The 20,569-nt window shown below is 41.6% G+C and overlaps 1 protein-coding gene across 1 annotated transcript in view; it reads left to right on the forward strand.

Moving 5' to 3' along the window:
- Window positions 1-5,580: 5,580 nt before the first annotated feature.
- abr (ABR activator of RhoGEF and GTPase) overlaps window positions 5,581-20,569 on the forward strand; it is a 151,936-nt gene continuing 136,947 nt past the window's right edge. Inside the window, exon 1 of the mRNA XM_030068686.1 lies at window positions 5,581-6,388. Within this exon, the coding sequence (XP_029924546.1) occupies window positions 5,581-6,388 (808 nt within the window). The remainder of the gene's footprint in view (window positions 6,389-20,569) is intronic.

A 20,569-nucleotide genomic window follows, 5' to 3' on the forward strand; every position in this document is an offset into this window, starting at 1 on the left:
TATTCTATTCTGTTTTTAAATGCCCCTTACATACTCTACTTTGAGTTACCAGCTACAGTATGTTTGTGACTTCTGTCGTTTGCCTGGAGCTGGCATAACCACAAGGAGGCAGCACAGAACCACTGATCACACTCCTCTGCAACCTGTGCATGCAGACAGTGCTGTTCTAGCTTGTGTGTGTGTGTGTTTGTATGTTCTGCTCTGTGCACTAGATAAAAATTAGCAGCTGCAAACCCAGATAGGTCTCTGTGGGCTGACTCTGCTGCTCCTGAGCCTCAGTGTTAACAAAGTATGGTGATGTGATAATACCAGTGCAGCTAGTATTAAGTTATTAAATCATTGATAATCCTGTTACTATTTGCGCTTCAATACCACTAACTGGATAGCATTAAGTGACACTACCACCACACCAATACACATACTCTGATTGTATAAACAGGTACAATATACCCAACACAATACCCTGTCATGACCCTGCACTTAGGACTTGACAAAGTGGAGACCACATATGGCTTCAAAACAAGAATTAAGTTTATTTAATAAAGTGAATAAAATAATTATGCAGAACTTAAGTTTGCAAAGGGTAAATAAATATTAAGTCAGTAGTGTGTGGATGGGTGAAGAAAGTAATCACCTCAACCAAAGTCAACTGAACCAAACCTGGAGGAGAAGAGAGAGAATGACTGTTAGAGGCCCCATTTTATAGGTGAGGCAAACCCTCATCCCAGGTGCTAACCATTCCCCCTAATTAGACTCAGTATTCAGCACCCAAGGAAAGCCTGAGCTCTCAGCACCCTAGGAAAGCCTGAGCTCTCAGCACCCTAGGAAAGCCTGAGCTCTCATACAGATAGGTCCTTGGTCTAAACAGCGCCAAGGGGCTGTCACAACCCTTTGTTATTTTTTAACCTTGAGAAATCTACTTTTATGAGAGAAAATATATGTACTTTTATGGAAGAATGTTGACACATTAAGTACAAACTCTTAGTTGGACCACTGGGTGATGAAAATCGTTCTTCAATTAAAAAAAAAAAAAAAAATCTGACAAAAACTTGATAAGGTATCCAAAATATGAAAGCATGTGCGCACATAAAATCTCTTCTCTGTGCTCTGTACTGTCAGATTTGCAGTCTGAAAGTTTTTATCTGTAACAAAATACAATAATAATACAATATCTTAGTATATTCTATATTTTCCTCATTACACATTTTTGGTCAGGGAGGTAAATGTAAACTTTGGAAAATTATTTTCTCAATGTCAACAATAGTGAGTGTTTAATGAATGAAGGCATGCTGATAATGGGTTGGAGTCATGACGTTAAGCCCCTGGCTACAGTATCGGTGCACACCCCTGTTTATGATTTCACACTCACTACCAGTTGGGTGAACACAGAACTGAGCCACCACTTGTCATTGAAATCCCTAAGCTGACACTGCTGCTGAGTTTGTGTCAGAGAATTTGCTCTTTCACAAGGTCATGTTCACTAAGTACACCAGGCAGGAAGTCTTTAAATCAGTAGAGATCACACATGAAGTGCGTTGGCCTCATGTAAGGCGGCTATACTGCATTCCACAACCTTATCAGGTGCTTGCAGATGAGTCAGAAAGTCCTTACATTTCCTGCAATATCACCTCAAGGCTTGTGATTTGTAATTCTGATTCAGGACTACCTGGCTGGTCTCCTATTTATTACAGTAACCCAATCAGGGCTCTCAGCTCTGTAGTAACTGCTGATCAATGATTCCCCGTGGCCAGAGAAAGCTTTTAGGGAGAATGATCTTTCAGTCCTGGGCAAGGATCCAAATGGGCACTTGGAAATACCAAACAGCCATCTCCACCTCCACTGGCCCTGCCCCGCACCCACCCTTTTACTGTCTGTCTGAAGTGATAAGGCTCTGCTCACTTGTATAGCATTACATCTTGGTTTTACTGGAAATGTCCTATTTGGCTGCTTACCAAGTTTTTAGATGATAATCCCACTGAGATTGGGGTGAACAAGTTTTGGGTTTCCTCCTTTGTGTAAGAGAGTCCTGATATAGCTGTTTTTTGTGCAATGGACATAATCATTTCTGATAATCTTTATTTTCATGATCAGTGAAGACAAATTATTCATAAAAGAAAAACCAATGACTCCCATGCAAAACATACATTTTATTTAGTATGACATATGCCACACATATGCCATATGCCATACTAAATAAATGTAAGTGGTAGTGTATATTGTGCAAAAATTAAGTGGATGTAAAAAGCAGAGTATGAGTCCTGTGAAACTTCTCACTGCTGATTCTTCTGATTTTAAACCCAGTAATCTGATGGCATCACTTGATAAAGGCAAGAGAAAGAGGCTGTATTCATCTAAGTCACGGCTTGTGTATATGCAAGCACTACACATTGGTATATGCATGCAGAAAATATGCATGCTCACACTCATGCATGCACCGAATCCTCACTGTGTATGTAGTTGCTTGTGGTAACTGCAGTTGCTGTATTTCCTCTGAGGCCTAATAAACATGCACACTTTCAGGCCTCTTCCACATCTAACCACTAAAACCACCAGGTGGGGGGAAAGTGAACAGTCTATGTTGTTTCTTTTTCACACTTATGCCATCAGACAAATCACCACTAGTACTTACAACAAATGTGCATCAATGCTGTTGAAACAATGAGTGAGACAATAATAATAAGAGAGATCCACTAATGGACCTGCATTAGTCTTGTAGGGCAACCCACCCCTGAGGGCTCTATGAGTCTGGGTTTCCACAGAAACATTCCTCATTGTCTGTCTCTGGCACTCAGGGCGAGTGTGGCAGCTCTCCCTCCTCCCTGGATATCATGATACTCATATCAAATGTGCTCTGTGCCTCTTCATGTTGTTAACAAAGACATGAAAAAATGGGATGTGTCATTGAAAGGCATGCACCGATGCAGGTTGAATAGCAAACCATGACCATGATGTGTGGTTTTTCTTTAATGCATGAAACCACTGGTCTTTGCTCAGGAAGACAACTTTAAATAGGACATGATATGACTTTGTCTATGCCTTCTGGCCTCTTGCAAAAATATGAAAACCCCAGTAGATCAGCAGGGAGATTGGCAAACTTCCCCATAGCTCTGTACATGATCCCATTGTAAAATGTAGCTCACACGTCATTTATTCTCATTATACTAGCTGGAAATTCACTCCTGACCTCATTTTCAGAGTTATCATTAAACAGCCACTCTAGCGCTGTAATGAATGCTTATGGTTTAGGATGCTAATTGCTGTTTTTAACTGATGGTTATTGTTTTATATGACTTGAACCCCTCCGGTATGGGTGAAAGGAGAGGGGAACACTGGAGAAATAATATGGGGGGCAATGCTGGTTCCATGACATGAAGATTACTTATATAAGCCTAACCCAAGAAATGGTCTCACAAACAGTTCAGCCTGCCCTGACTTTACCCTTTCTGCTTATTATGTTTGTTTCACCTGCTTTGTCTGTGTCTGCTGCCTGTTTACATGTTAAAAACAGGGACCTTAAAGTCAGTTAGAAACATACATTTATAACTTTAAAATGTGCGCTTTATTGGTAGAAGATCTATATTTATCCTAGCTATATGTATAAAACTTTCATTCTTTTCAGACAGCTGTGATTTTCCATGTATTTTTTATTTGGTTAACCTCAGATTATAAACTGTGAAGTCATGTGTTTTTGAACAAAAATGTTGTAAGAGCTGGTGAGTATATTTGTTAAGAACACAAAAGGCCAGACCCAAAATGCAGACTCGAAAACAGTTTTAATTTGCAAAGTCAAGTTATTACAGTTACACTTAGAGTTCAGTAGACGGTGATGAGCCCAATATGGAGGAGGGAGCCAGGCGCCGACAGACAACCAGGGTGAACGGCTGGAGGGTTGGCTGGCAAGCAGGGGGGTCAGGAGCTTGGAGCACAGAGGAGGCAGGAGGGTCCAGGAGCTCGGAGCACAGAGGAGGCAGGAGGGTCCAGGAAGGCAGGCGAACGGGGAAGGCAGAGCAGGAATCGAGCTTAGGGTCAGCAGGCAGGTTAAAGAGCGAGAAGTCCTAGGAAACACCAAGTTTAATGGACAATCTGGCAAAGAGTGGTGGAGTGAGCTGGCTTATATCTGTAGTGGGTGGCTTGATTACAGATCAGGGACAGGTGTGGATACTGCAGGTGTAGATAGGACCTCCCACTGCACTCCACCTAACAAACAGACAAGGGAAACAGACACACCCACAAGAGGGAAGGGGAACAGGGAAACACAAAACAGCAAAACACAGCCCTAACAATATTAGTTCCTCTTAGAAAGGGCCTACTTATGCCTGAGCCTTTTGAGATCAATATGTATATCTAAAGGGAATGTGAGCTACGAGTGAATAATGGTCATTCTAATGTGTGGTTGTAGTCGGATGATATCTTTGGTGTTCCTTGATTGTGCTACAGCACTAAGTTGGTCATTTGATTAAAAATGTTTGCCACACCTTCCCAGAAGTGCTGTGAAACAAGATCCCCTCATGACAAAGAGAAACTTGATAAAAAGTAGATGAATGAAGAAAAGGTTATTTTCTTAGTTTTGATTTCCGCCTTCAGTGGGGTGGAGGGTACAATACCTCAGGGAGATTTATATCTTTCTAGATCCAAGCTTGAAACTGGCAGAGGACTCATAGGGACTGTACCAAAGTAAATTGTAAATGTACCTCACATCATCTGGAATCAATAGTGGCCTAAATGTAAGTTTCTATTACTTGTAAACTGTCATCTATTGCATCATATACGGTACATATAAGGCAGCAACATAGTGTGTATACATCAATTACAAAAGTAAATCAGGTACGCACCACTTCAAAAAGATCATCATTCATGTCATTATTAACTGTTGCCTTCAGGTGCTGTCAGAAATAATAATTATTACCGCTGGGCGCACATGCACGACCCAAACAACCGGGGTTTGAGAGCGTATAAGCCATGAAACTGGCAGTGCGAGCTGCATTATATATTCATCATTATTACGTTATTTTGGAATTCTACATAAATAATCATCTTTGATATTATGCGTGTTTCTGCGTTCACTGTTTTATCATTATTGCCATGCTTTTTGTGCATGTATACTTGACATACTTGAAATTGATGAAAACATCGAATACACGTTAAATGCGGACTTTCTCCCCTTCATTTTTCGGTACTTTTGCTCCAGGGGCGTTTTTTTCTGACTAACGCCAAAATGCGCCGATTTGTTGCGTGTTTGGAGTAAACGAGGATCCTTTGAGGGCAACGCAGCACGATACCGGAAGCATACAAACTTTTCAGCGTAGTGGGAAAGTTGTAGTTGGCAACGCACAGTGTATAGGTAGGCCTACGAGCAGCGCACGTCTGAAGGTTTAATGTCATAATAAGTGGCGAAGTTACGCTCGACAGGCGTTTCATTTTGTGACACAGAAGAGGAGAGAAACACATATGCGACAAACACACCCCTGACTCCACCGGGTAAAGACACAGACCTTCAACAGCTGCATTTTTGAAGACGGAGACAGGGAGTATTGCATTACAGGGGAGACGCTGGCGAGCAGCCTGGTATTGAACGGCGATATGTGGGAGCAGGAGGAATTTGCTAAACACTGGAGGAATGAATTTCCTGACGGGGAAGTGCCTCAAATGGACTTGAACTCCGTGGAGGACATCGAGACGGAGCTGGAGAAATGCAAAGCCAACCTGAAGAGGCTCCAGCAAGCCCTGGCGGAGGAGAAATTCAAGGTGATTTACCTGCAGACCACCGTGGCCCGACAGAGGAGAGGCTACGACCAGGATAGGTTTGACGGCAAAGATGAAAACTTAAACGCTGATAAGGTCGGCTTTTCCAAGACGGGGGATATTAGGAAGTCGACGCGGGGAGAGGATGAAGGGCACCGGGAGAGAACTAAAGTGTCTGGAGGTGCCAAGCTCCATGTGCCAGGTATCTCAGGCGGGGTCAGCAGCTCCGTCCCCCGAGAGCGGAGCAGGTTTAGCGGCAGGACAGGCAAGCCCGCCCCCGCTGTGCCACGGAAGCCAGGACTCGACAGGAGAGGGGACGCGGCCCCCACCGGGGTCCCTCAGTCGGATGATAACGGGGAGACCAGCGACCATGAGTACGAGGATGTGGAGCTGAATCATAATTTCGTCAGGAGTAACTTGGTGACACCTACGACCCACCGCAGCGATAGCCAGAGGATGTCAAACTTGCATCGGGACGCCCTCAGGCCTTTCCGCCAGAGCAGAGACTTGGACTCGGACGACGGGAGGCTGTCCCCGTCCTTCATCCAGGTTCACCGCAGAACCTCCCGTGGCTCTGGGTGCAGCACCCCTGACAGGCGGAGTGATGGGTACCTGAGCTCAGACCATGATGACTCCTTCTCCTCAGGTAATAATGTTAATGACGCTACTACTACTGCTATCAGGTGATTCATATATTTATCCTGCGTCAGGAACGTAGAATTAAAATCAATTTATCCACACTTTTTAGGTGGCTGAATGTACAAAACAATATTTAGTGCAATTTGTTTTGATTACCCGTTTGTTGTGGATATGTGCATTATAGATAGAGAGTATAAGTGGCCACTTTATTAGTTACATCTGTACAAGCTAATACAATCAACCCAACACAAATATTCTGCCATAAAGTTCATTTTTATGATGCTTATAATGCTCAGGTTTTTTTTTTTTTTTTTGTCACAGTAATAGAGGTGTTAATACAATTATGTGTTTGGGATTGAGCTCAGTTAGTGGTGCTGTATTGGCTTGCAGTTTATTCAGAGGTGTTGCTATTATTCTGTCCCCCTCATGTATATAAATAGGGAGGAGGAAAAAGTTAGAAACACCTCTAAATATAGTGTAGACCAGTAGAAGACCTCTGCAAACTACAACCTCAATAATAAACATAATTAAATTGGTACATCCTCTACAATGTCAGCAAAAACTGAACATTATAAATTTTCTTAAAGGGTAGAATTTATAGCAGAGCTGTTGCATTGAACTGCATTAGATTGTACAGGTGGAGCCAATAAAGTGTCCAGTGAGTGTATTATCTATTCTGTTTCATGCTTTAAATTATGTGTGTGTGTGTGTGTGTGTGTGTGTGTGTGTGTGTGTGTGCTCATGATTGTTTAGTTAATCTTAATGTGAAGGGCAGTGCCTGTGTGGTTGTGTGGATTTGTGTATGTTGAAGGATGGTGAAGAGTTATCATAGTACACTTTTATTTATTTATATTTATCATATTTACTTTACTGTTTTAACTTTCTGCTTTTGTTTTATCGTATTTGCACTTTAGTATGTTGCAGTGCACGCAATGGCTGCCCATATTCCCTTAATGGTAAACTATCAAAGTTTACCTAATTTTACTTATAAACCCTAACTCTATAATATGACTACAACATGAATATAGCAGTTGTAGAGGCTGTTCCCACCTGGTATTAACAACCGTCCTGAGAAATCCAAATACAAGCTGACGCTGATGCATCCTGAGTGATCGGATCTCAGGACACATTAGTAGGTGGCCTGGGATGCTTTTGTCTGCATTGCATTAGAGGTGCAAACAGACATATGTCCCAGGACGGACTGAAGGACCGCCTACTAACCGGACATCCTATGTCTTGTCCAGCCCAACACTCCCAACACCGGACAGACCGTCACTTTTCCAATAGAGAAAATATCTTACCTGACTCTACCCAGAGCCCTGCCCTGAACTGTCAGCTGATGGGTTAAATGCAAACTGAAGTGCAGGCTGGCTATAAAGCAGCTGATTAATGAATAAAAACTCCCCTTAATAAGACATGAGCTCCCCTAAAAACTTGATGCAAGAAATTTTTTGGGGGGGTGGGGTGGGGGGTCTAAAATATGTATTGACAACATGCACCCTTTTTTTAAATTCCATATTCTTCCACACACTCTTTCTAAACTCAAATGCAATAGGGTTATTACAGGAATTCTACAGAAATATTATAGCGGCCATGCGTATGTGCACGTTGCAGTTATTACAGGAATACCACAGAAATATTACAGGTTGATTTATCCACCTAAGCAGCACAGACCTGCTGGAATAACTCAATAATCTGAGCCTGAACATGATCGGGTCAAGCCTGTAACAGATGTAAAATGCTTCTGTAATAATTGAGAGTGCATTAAAATGAGGCTGGAGTGTGCAAGGATGTCTCCTTTTGCGTGGAAGGAGGCCTAGCAAAGTGAAAATTTTGTTTTACGGTCTCTCTCTTTCTCGCGCGTGCTCTCTCTCTCTCTCTGAAATGATATATGTTTATTTGCAAGTAGGGGAAACTGAGATCTGAACACAGGTGGGCAGGCGAGATGCATTTGGAGACGGATGTTAATGCCAGGTGTGTGTGGATGGACTAACAGCTGTCCACTTGTATTTGGATTTCTCAGAACAGTTGTTAATACGAGGTGGGAACAGCCTCATAGTGTCTTTGGTATCAAAAAGCGTGTTAATGGTGGCTTAATGGTAGTAGCCTATGTGGTGCTTTCCTGCTTCCTGGTATCACTGTAATAGGCACACAGGGACTTGATGTCTGTGATGTAATCATGTCTGTGGCACTCAGTAGTGAGCTTGTAATGACCTTATAGTACAACCAGCTGCAGTCAGTTTAGTCTAGACTGCAGTGCTTTTCAGAAATACCCGAGATGAAGTTGTAAATCTGGCTTAAAGAAAACTAAGGAAACTATGAAATGTATTGTAGTTGGAGGGTAGAACTAATAGTTAGGTACTATAGCCAGACCAGACCAAGAGGTGTACAGTGTAGTTTGCAGATGGAGGGATGGAGGCAGTAGTGTAGCTAGGAGTCACATGCGAAGCAACAAATATGTCTACTGTGGTGGTAAGGTACTAAGAGGTCTGCAGTGCATAGGATGTAATGTTGCTATGGCAATTAATTTCATTTTTGTGGGTTCAACATGCTCTATTTTTCTTCCCTGCTGTGTTATCTCACAAGTAAATATTAGCAAGGGTTTCTGAATAGTAATGCACACGATCTGGAGATTTCTGCATTCAGAAACACTGGAGTGGGCGAAGGTTGTATTTTTGTTGTTCTATTTGTTGTTGTTTGAAGGCTCATCTACCAGTGAAGTGTGGTATAGTTCATCTGGTGAAGGAACTGAAATTCAGCTCAAGTAAATTTAGTTTGGTGCGTAATAGGTATATTGAATTAAAGAGTGGAATCAAAGAGTTGTGAAATACATAAAATATCTTGATCAGAGATGTCAAAATAAGCATGAAAGTTGATTTGTGAATGGAGTTTGGCATGGGTTTCTCCAGACACGTTACCCATGTTATACTCTGCTTGGGCAGATAACATATTAGCCCAAAATATGATGAAGTGTGACACCAAAGTGATAAGCGGTTTATCTTGCTCACCTTGGCAATTGTTAGCTTGTTTACAGTGCCTCATGTGGAAGTTATCCCCTACCTTTCTATTTGAATTTGCTGGTGTTCTTTGTAGTGGCTTGCTTCAGTGTGTTGGGTTTGGTTTTGCTTCGTCCTTTTTTGGAGGTATAAAATTATCCACCGTTGTGATTGGCTGTCCCAACCCATTTTCTCAATTTACATCATTCTCCACTTGTGGGTGTCAGAAAAACCAAAACAGAGAAATGACTGAGTGTACTTTCAAGATGCCCTTATGTTTGGTGGTACAGGTTTCTTTATAGCAGAAGTCTGCTATAAAGAAAAATGTGAGGCAGCTATGTAAAAAATGAGAACTACATCCACATAATGGTTATGGCGTTATTTAGTTAATTAGATACTTACTAAAAACATGTGGCAATACTGCCTGAGGTTGTTTAAATTGTTATGAGTCAAGCGTGAATGACTGACTTTGAAAAAAAAAAAAAACAGTTTGTGACACATCAGTGTACCCCATTCTGTTCTGTCCTATTGCATGCAGATTTGGATCTGTAAGAGGAACATGTGTTTGTTGTTTGGCCAAGGGAAAACCCAACGCAAAGTATTAAATGTCAAGTTTACCTCAGGATTGCATGACTATGATTTTTGGTATCAAGTAATACCCCTGTCGACGTTGTCAACTGTAGGTTGATTGGCTCAAATTTTATAAGGCAGTTTCAGAAAATGACAAGGTGGTGTAGTGCTCCTACCACACTGAGTGGGGCAGGAATGAATTTAGAGGGGATAGGAGTATGACGCCATCAGGCCTGGAGCTTCCCTTCAGTAAAAATCAGTTTCCATTGCCATTAATACTGATGCTAAAGCTTTTCCTCAATGTAGAATTGGCTGTGGCAATCACTTGACCACTGTTTTGCTTGTATGTGCTATGAAATGTAGAAATAGGTGGACGCAACAGTGGAAAGTCATAGCAAAAAACTGAAGTCTATCAGCTGGAGACACACCTTGGTTCAAATGAGGAGTGAGGAGATGTGATTGTGTGGGAAATGGCACTTGAAAAAGTCGTTGCATATGACTCAATATGAGATCTGGTGTGTCAGATTGCAGTTCAGTGCACAGCTCTGCTATAATACTGTGACGTTAAAGATTTGATTCTGTTCTGTTCTGTTAGGGCTTCTGAATTCCTCTCTACCACTTTATGTGAGGTCAGTAAGTACATGCACTTAACTGTGGGAAGTCTCTTAATTTCATCCACCTTAATTGTCTAAAAGGAAATTGATGGTTTATTCTGACAGCTTGGGTAATCAGGGAAAAGACTGGTGGATGAAGATAATGGGGCATGTGGAGAGGCGTAGGAGGAACAACAGGCATTTTTGGGGCCTCTGCCCACTTGGCTGTGAGGTCAGGATTTTTCAATTGAACTAACAGCAGTAGCCTGGTTCATGGTCATTTGGCATTGTGGGAAATGCAGTCCTCCTCCTCCCACACGCACATACACAGCAGCAGTGGGCTCATGCCAGGGGTCTTGCTCATGCTGGTGCCTTTGTGTAACAGCCATTTGCTGGGAAGAGGTCATCTCTCTGGTCACATGAGTCTGAGGACACAGGTCTGGCTCCTCTGCATGGTTCCTGATTCATCGATGACTCACAGCAAGTGTTAGTTCAAACTTGGTTCTTCATTCATCCACTCTCTGTTGAAGGTTGTGTTTCTCCAACAATCTGCTCAGTAACAAAATTAATTTGTCCATTTACTTGTACCAAATATTTTTCGCCACTATTTGTTTTGCATCAGTCCAGTCCAGACAGGCAGACATTAAGCCGACCTCCCTCAGAGGACTCATACGAGTGATGAGCAAACTCAAGATATCAACTATCCTAGCTATTTAAAGAATTGTGGTGGGGAAGTATCTGTGATTTTATTTTTGTGTGCAAGAAGGAATAAAACACAATGTGGAACTGGGTCTAGCTCAGGTTCCTGGCCTATTTTTATCTTGCAACAACTTTGATCTGCATTTCTACACAGCTCCCAGTGAAATCAGCTGAGTCACAGTTTAATGGGTGATAAAGCTTTGGCTGGCAAAGTAAATCTGATAGTTTACTTTGCGTTCATTGCCTCAATTAAAGAGCTATTTGCTCTCAAGTTGTTTCGCCTGGCTCAGATGAGGGGACTGTTTCCTGTTCCTCACATCTGTGTTTAGCATCTGCTAACCCAGAAAATAGCCAGATGAGGCAGAAGCACCTTCCTGTACTGTGTTCACTGACGCTTAGCTACTTAGCAGGTTAATGATGCATACTTACTAAGGTTTCATTACATCACTGTTTCAAACTTGAAAATAAAGACCTTAAAGTGACTCATAACTTAAATAGTAACCTATAACATAATTTAGTTTTGTGCCAACAGTTCATTTTGTAAGAGTACATTGCCAAAGGGTGGATATTTCATTCTACAGTGAAACTCCTTTGGAGTGAAACTTTTCATATGATAAAGGTCCAACAAACAAAGTGAAGGAACAACACAGACTTCTGGTCTGCTCTGCACCAGTCAGGGGCGCTGCCAAGAATTTTTGGGCCCCATGAAAAAAAAAAAAAAAAAAAAAAAAAAAAAAAGGTGTGTATATATATATATATATATATATCTTTACTCGATGATGGTTTAATAATTTTAGATTAGTTTTTACCTATTTTTGGGGGGTCCCTGTCAGGCAAGGGCCCTTGGAATTGTCCTAACTTTTCCCCCATATACGGCGCCCCTGGCACCAGTGCTCACTGTCTAAGTGTACTGCCATGTGACTAAGCCTGACTATTCATTCATGCTTTTGGTGTAATACTGTAATACGTAGGCTACAGTGGTATAGTTACATCAGGCTGAATACTGTTATGACTACATTTTACTCAATTGTGTAAAGGTGTGAGTAGTACCTGCCTGAACGCATGCTACCTCTGCAACAATTATGGTGCATTTAGACAGGGAGACTGTAAAACACAGTGAAAACACTGAATATTGGAAACTTTTCAAGGTGAAATGATGGTGAAATCTGATGGTGCTGACATTGAAAACAATGGTAGGAGGAGAAGTGGCAAAAGTTCAAATATTTCACCTTTTTACCACGCTCCTCTACCATGGATTTCCAAAAAGGATTTAATGGATTACGTTCTTCATTTTCCAGTTAGGCTACATCAAAATAAGTTCCTATCACTGCATGTCATTCACAGCCATTGTTTAGGAAGATTAGGATTTATTTCTGTAGAATTTTGAAATGCTGTTACAGTAATATCTTATTATAGTGAAAATGCTATTGTGACTTCAGCCTGGTATGATTGGCAGGGCATGCTACACCATCCCGCTGATAGTCGTTATTTTTTTTTTTTTATCTGTTTTTGTATCTCAGGCAAATTAAAAGCATGTGATGAATATTTTTATTTAGGGTGATGCAAGTATCACTTTGATATCCAGGTATTAGAAAAAAAGGGGCCCATTTCTGTCAGCACGTCCTCGGATTGCAAGACTGGTGAACAAACCTGTTTTTGTCACATTACTAGAGAGTGATTCTTCAGTATGACACACATATTTCTTCTCTTTTTCTTGCTGGCTCTGTCTCTTCTCAGAAAAGCAAAGGCTTGTCCAGGCTCGTCCTGAAAAGCATGTGTGGTTGGGGAACTGTGAGCCAGTCAGTGTTTCCATTTTGTACAACTGTGGTGTAAATGGCAGCACAATGAATTTGTGGCTGGTTGCATTTTGTGTATTAACTGATAAACCAGTGCATCAGGCTTGAGCTTTGAGACTTTGAGGCCTTAGTATTTGGCTTCTGTGCATGGTAGGTTTATACCCATGAATGGTTTGTGTGCATTTAATCCTGACAGCTTGACAGCTCAGTACTGAGGCAAGGGCTTTTTTCACACCATAGTATGACAGTTCCTCGGAGAAACTGTAGGAGATGGGCTGGAAATCCACACAAATCGAAGCAAATCTCTCCCAGCACTCTGGCCTGCGCACTGCTTTTGAGCACACATGGACACATGGCTGCTTTTGTACAAAGTCTTCTGCTTTTTATTTGCCCCCTTAGTCTACAAATTTAAAGAGGAACCCTGGCCATTTACATTTTTCAAATATTATTTAGAAGGTACTAGAACGTAACTGAAAAGACACTGCTGTCTGCTGATGCTGGTGTATTCTTCAAGAATGGGCAGCAGAATCAGAAATGAATAAAACCACTGTCAGCTTCTGAATCAGTGTCCTTGATGTGTTTCACAAGTGGTTAGGCAGCTGTCAGAAAATCACCTGAAATCTGACATTAGTGACATGATTGATAAAACATTATCAAAGGTTGTCCCTCTCCCAAAAGCTCCTCTTGTCAACATAGGCATAGAAGCAAATCTAACTGGCAAGCACCATCGAACATACCTTTAACTTAATATTTACCTTAAAGGCTGCAAACTGTTGTAGTTTAGCTGGACTTATTGTGGAGAAGAAAAGTGTTAACTTTAAATGGCTGAATGACCTCTGTTTAAAATAAAGATACTCTAATGATAAGCATTTCTGCCAACTAGTGGTGGCCGAAATGACAGGTTAGTTACAGGTGCCGCCACCTGAGTGAATCAGCATTCTTGATTTAAATTGGAATGATCGTTGTACCGCATTTAAATTTTGTGGCCATAACCTGCCAGTAGCCCTCGTTGATGGGTAAACCTCAGATCAGAAACACTGACAACAAACTTAAGCGATCTCCCCAGACAAATCTAACAGCTTTAAATGAAGGCTTTCAGTGAATCTGAAGCTTTCAGTTCCCAAAGTGCAGTACCATTCACAGCTTGACTTAGCCTGGTTAGCATGGAGATGAATGTGTCACCGTGGTAGCACAGGCGGGCAGACAGGATGTCTCTGTAACAAGGGAGATGGGGCTTTTGCAGCATCACACATTGTTGTTTGCAGGAGCAAATATATGTTTGCCGAGGCTCTCATCTTAGCTGCATTTCAGAAGTGTGAAATTGATGGCCAATGACAAAAAAACCTCAACACTAAGTAGGGCCCCTTTTTTACATGTATTCAAGTTCAGCCTCATTACTCATTTGTGTAGTACAGACTACAACCACCAACGTTAACCTCCCTGCCTCCTTATCAGGCATTCCTTGGTATTTGGTTACTTCCTCAGTGGTGTTATTCACTTACTTTACTGTTTGTGCACCTTTGTGTGTACATAGACACACACACACACACACACACACACACACACACACACACACACACACACACAAGCTTGGACCCTGTTGCTTGGGGTTTGTGATCTATTTGTTAAATATCTTGTTTTTGTCTCTTTTGGATACTTTATTAGCCTAAAAGGCAGCACTCACACTTGTGACTCTTTATTTATTCAAAACACCATAATAATAAACTTGACTATACACACCAAAGTAGTGTCTTTAAAGGATAGACTTGGCATCGTGAACAATGTGGATGTATACTAGGCAATGTATTATCATTAATGCTGAAGAGAACTTGTCAGAAAGCACTGTTTGCAACTCTTTTGGGTGGACAGTTTCAACACATATTGGATCGGCAGTGACCTGCCAGTGACCTTTGCACTGGAACGGGGATTTTAGTTTGACTTCCCTCTCAGGTCAATCCAGGTTCAAATGACAGACACTGTTACATTCAGTCTTATTATGCACTGATGTCACCCGTCAACATGTCTTGTGATGCTGCTGTGCACCCACATGTCCCCCTGCAGTCTGCTGACCTCAACGGCTACAGTGTGAACCTGAAGTGCTCCTGTCACTGCGATGAGAAAAGTAGGCGATGTTTCAAGGAACCATGTGCATTTCTGGGTCAGATGATGACAATATCATATGGGCTTATTTTGCATAATAGACTAGTGTGACATGTACTACAATGACCATTCACTTTTACTGGGCAACTTTTTGTCTGGCACTTGCAATTTTTTGGGTTGTGCCCAGTGACTGAAAGCTAAGGGTGGGAGTGTATATGTTCATGATGGAAATTTGTTACACACGTAAGAATTTTCTCACCTCTACCAAAAACACAGAACATTCTTGAAATCATTAAGTATATGTGCCAGTATATTTTCAGTAACATTTGTTATTACAGTGTGTGAAACCGCCTCCAGACCAAAATAAACTACATCGCATTAGCCTAGTGTCAACCAGTGGATAAATTTAGTCTCGAGCCTTGACTACAATATAAACTGCAGGCCAAGACTGCTAGATGTACCTTTTTTCCCCATTGCCTTAATGCCTAGGAACGTGGCACATTGACCTGGCTTTTCGTTTGTGTGTGTGTGTGTGTGTCCATTACTAGAGTCTGTAAGGATGTGGACCTCCCCGGGGGTTCATGATTTGGGACTGAGCTATGGTGTTAAAAAGGTTTTCACAAAGGTCTTGAGACTTACTTGAAATGACTGGCATCCAGACACATTCCTATCCCTCCATCCCCTTGAAAAGCTACTGATTAACAAGGACTTCCTTCCCGTCTTGCTTTGCAAAAGAGTTGAGATGGATCCCCCGCCCTGATTCAACTCAACCCATCTCATAAACAAAGTCCAGACAAACAAACTTGCCAGTCGTCTTTCTCACTGTGCTCCTCTTTTGAGAAAAAACCCTCTGCATGCCTTGGAGCTAGGATTTTTCACAGGGGAATATGGAGTATGGGAAATGTGAAATCATGCTTTGTGAATTTCCTTCAGTTGCAATCTAGTGGAGAAGAGCAGCTGCAAGACAGAGGGGCTGCTGAGAGTGGTGGTTTTCCTGTCAGTTAACTGATTGTTGCAGTTGTGTCTGTCGCAGCCCATCTTAATAAACAACCTACTCATGCATGGGAGATGGAATTGACGTCAGTAGAGCCACCTGTATCACACTTCTTTCTAACCTGCAAGCTACCAGAGAAATTAAGGAAAAACATGCAAGTCCAAGCTGTTAGAAAATAGAAAACATTGATTACATCAAGCTGCAGGGTCAAAAATAAGTCACCTTACCAAATGACTCTTATCTCACCCCCAAATGGAGCAGTGACTTTCAGAGTTGCTTTTTTGTCCATTATGCTATAGTTTCCCCTTTCTCTTGAGGATACTTACATGAAATAAATGCCTTTCTTTTTATTCCTGAGCTCTTGTTTAGTTTCTCCCCTCTGGCAGCCACTCTGCCATTATTATTCTCTGACCACAGGAATATTTATAGGGTACTGTGACCCTGATCACTGCACTCCATATTTTAATCCTTTACAATGTGGGGGATCAAGGAATTGAAGGTTATTTTACTCTTGCATTCATTATAAATCACTGTGGAAAACATTATGAGTTTAATGCCCCCCCATCACACACATACCTAAACTCCTTATTTTGTCAACGCTTTGGTAACTTCCTCTGTCTGAAATCAGAGAAAACACCAACCTGCTGATGATTGGCTGGCTGCTACGGCTGCCATGGAGACCCATGTGGTGTGTGTGGTAAGGAGTTGGGATGGGTCTGTGTGTGGGTATGTGTGTGTGTGTGAGTACATTCGTACGTGAGGGCCAAGAGAGCTCTGCATTCCTCTCTGACACACTGTCAGTGTGTGTGCATGATTACAGATCAATATGCAATAATTCTATGAACCTTCACCCCCCTCTCCCCAAAGCTGTTTTACGAGGTTGACGCCAATTATTGACATTTACAGATGCATGCCTGTAGGATCCGAAAGCCTGGTTTCAGCCTGGTTTACATGCCTTGATCTGTTTTCTAAGGTAATATGGGGGATTTTTTACAACTCATAGAGATAAAACTGCATCATGATGGAGTCATAAACAGCACAACTTCACATGCAGCATGAGCACCTCTCATCTGACGGTGGCCCCTCGAAGAAAAGGTCAGATTTGATCGACTGTCAACCAGCTAAATTCCCACGAGCGAGTGTGAAACACTGCCTTCATAGATTTGTTCCCTGATGTTGCCTGTCATGTAGGTGCTAATTTAGTACCACAATATTTTCGATCAAGTGTTCCAGCTTTGAAAGTGTGAGCAGCAAACCTCAGTTATACTTCAGTCTGCTAATTATTCATGAGAGCTGGGTAATGAGGCACAGAGATATCATCAACCTTGTCACCACCCCCGCCCACACCCGCATTACGGGGAGGAATGACAGTAGCCAATAGAGGACTGCAGTTCCGTGCCAGAGAAAGACATGATGCTCTGTGTGTTACAGGTGCAGATGGTGGTGATGAGTGGTTAGGTTAATGAGGACGATAACAACCTCAGCAATGTTGCTGATCTGCTGATATATGGCAGCACCTCAGAATTACAAAGATTTCACATTGATTCATTTATTGGGTTCATTTTTACACCAAATGTTTGTAGCTGACAATTGCACCAAGATGCCTGAAAATGTGTCTCCCAGCCTTCTTCCAAGTGATCTGTGGACTTTATGAGGATCAATCCAAACCAACAACCTGAACTAACCCAAATCATATGGTTTTATGAGATTGGAGTGCACTGCTCCAGACAGTGTGGAGTGATGCTTATAGATGCTTTAATGTATTATGTTTTTTTTTTTTTTTTTTTTTTTTTTTTTAAACTGGTATCAAGGCCAGAGATGGGCAGTTATGGCAAAGAGCACACACAAATCCATCATGCTTAGTTAAAGTTATAGGAACTGAAACTGGATTTGCCTTGACACCCCCTCCACCCCCACCCCCACCCCCACCCCCTTGCCACCAAAGCCTCTATCTTTGTGCATTGACAGTGTAACAGAATGCCCCCTAAATGGGTTGTGATCATACCCATGATCTCTCTGTCTTGTTCTGTCTCTGAATGAAGGGCTTGTTTTCTCCCTGCTGGTGTGTGAAGTTGCCTTGGTGACAGCGTTATCCTGTCAGATGGCAGCTATGTCCCCACTAGCGGAAAATGGTTTTTATGGGCTGTCCTGAACCGTCACCTCTCTGTTAAGGCCTGCACCACACTTGGTTCATACTCATTTGAGTATTAATTGGCTCATTTCTTTCTCATATTTCTCTCGTGCTTGCCCAGCCCCCTCTCTCACTCAGCTTCTTAGCTTCTTTTTTTACAACAAAGTTATTTTTATTGCCTACTCTGGGGAATTATCTCACACCTGCTGTCAGTGAAGTATATAATGGTTTTAAAGTTTTCCTGAGAGCATTGATGTACTCTCAGTTCTCTGTCCTGGTGCGCTCTGGTGAGTATGTGCAACATATCCTTTGCTACGCTCATCAGTTTCATTTCCCCATGTGGCTGGGTGGAAATAGGAAGAGACTGGCAAACATGGGGTTTTGCCTGGCTTGCACACTGGAAGCCTCTTGCTGCTCCAGTTAAGCCTCAATATAACGAGGAGTTTATGTTGAAGCACTGTGGCAATGGGAAGGCTGTCTGATTGGTCAGCAGGCTATGTCTACGTTTGGTTTAGAGAAAAGAGAAAAGTGTTTCAGTTTCAGGTAACAGGAGCCACTGTGATGCATATTGAGTGTTGGTGTACTTTGTGGAAACTGTAACCACAGCAAGCACACAGGTCTTGGGTCAGAAGAGGAAACACTAAGCATAGCATTACACTGGCTTTCTGAAATAGCTTTGTGTCTAATAGCAAGTGATGTCTGTCTTCCACTGACAAACACTGCTGTAGATGTCAGCACTGTTTTTAAGTACATTTGGATCGCTCTCTTGCAAGCAGGATTTGGCAAATGAACTGAGAGCACTGCAAACAAGTGCTGTTTGCTCTTAGGATTTGATTTAAGATTTAAGGCTATACAAGTTCTACAACTTTTCTAAACATTGACCTCTTGGCAATGGATTGGATTTTGAGCATGAGAAGGAAGTATTTTGGCTCAGACGGCATTCTTCATGTTTTGAACATGGAGCATTTCCGGCGCGTATGAAGATATTACATAAAGTTTTACTATTTATCAAGGGCATCTTAGTGTGAAAACAAAAAATTTGCTTTATTTTAAAGCAGAACCAAATGTAAAGATGGTAAAGATTATATACCATTTTGATCATATTACAAAAACTGAAACCTTGATCATTATCTTTCTGGCTAACAGTGAAGGAAACAAGACAGAGACATTGAAACTTACCTTGATCATTTTGACAAGAGGAAGTTGATCAAAACTATTGATGACCCCTCAAATTTTACAGAGATACTTGGGTTTGCCTCCTTAAGTAGTCTTTCCTCCATTTCTGTCAGACTAATAGCTCATCTTCATCTCTAATCAGACTAACGTCCTGTACCATTAACATCTTTTTGACAAAAGTCAGCAAGAGCCCACCCTGCCTGCATTAGGTCCAGAGGGACTGTGGGATGTCGATGGGATGGACACAGCACCCTCATGTGGACATCTGGGATACAAGGGATAGATTCCTGCTGCAGTGTGTGTTTCATCCTGAAATGGATGTGTGTTGTTTCTGTGTTTATTTGCCTTTGACGCAAGCAGTGTAGCCACTGTGAGTTGGAACTTGTGTTTCACCAACTAATCCAAGAAATTTCCTTACCTTAAAAGGATTTCTGGAAGATTGGCCCATTGGTCAGCTTGCCCTGTGAGTGATGAGAGTATGAGAAGACACCAAAATCATTATGTGCCGCTGGTAAATTATTCGCTCCAGTGCTCCATGCTAATACTACCGCATACACCATAATAGAAGATGACTGATGAATGATGGAAATGATGGGAATGATGTAAAAAGTTATTAAATGAAACAAAGGGAAGTTATCTTAAATGATGTGCTGCTAAGTATGGTGGTGCGTTGACGGGATAGGAAAATAAGCATCCGAAATATCTAATAAAAAACTGTACTGTTTTTAACTCAAAGGCATGATTCCCTCTGTTTCCATAGGAAGTGAAAGTGCTGAGTGTTTATATAATAACTTTGTATTCATTTCACTAATAACATGAGTTAAGGTTCTCCCCCTTTGGAAAAATGGATTTTTGGATTTGGTATTTTAATTATTTGTTTATTTATTTTTATATATGAATTTTGAGTGTATACAGGTTAGTGTACATGCAAGTATATTGCCATGTGCTGAAAATGTACCATTATTTACTCTCTTATTTTACTTATGTATGTATAGTTATTATCTGAGTTGTTTTATTTATTGGGGAGGGGGGTGGGAGTGGTGTGGGAGGGACATGCATAGTGTACTGTTGTATTTCATTGTTTACACGGTGCCGGCCATTGTGTATTATATCTTGTGAAGATAAATGATGGG

This window comes from Myripristis murdjan, chromosome 14 (assembly GCF_902150065.1).
Source record: "Myripristis murdjan chromosome 14, fMyrMur1.1, whole genome shotgun sequence".
NCBI classification, from domain to species: Eukaryota; Metazoa; Chordata; class Actinopteri; order Holocentriformes; family Holocentridae; genus Myripristis; species Myripristis murdjan.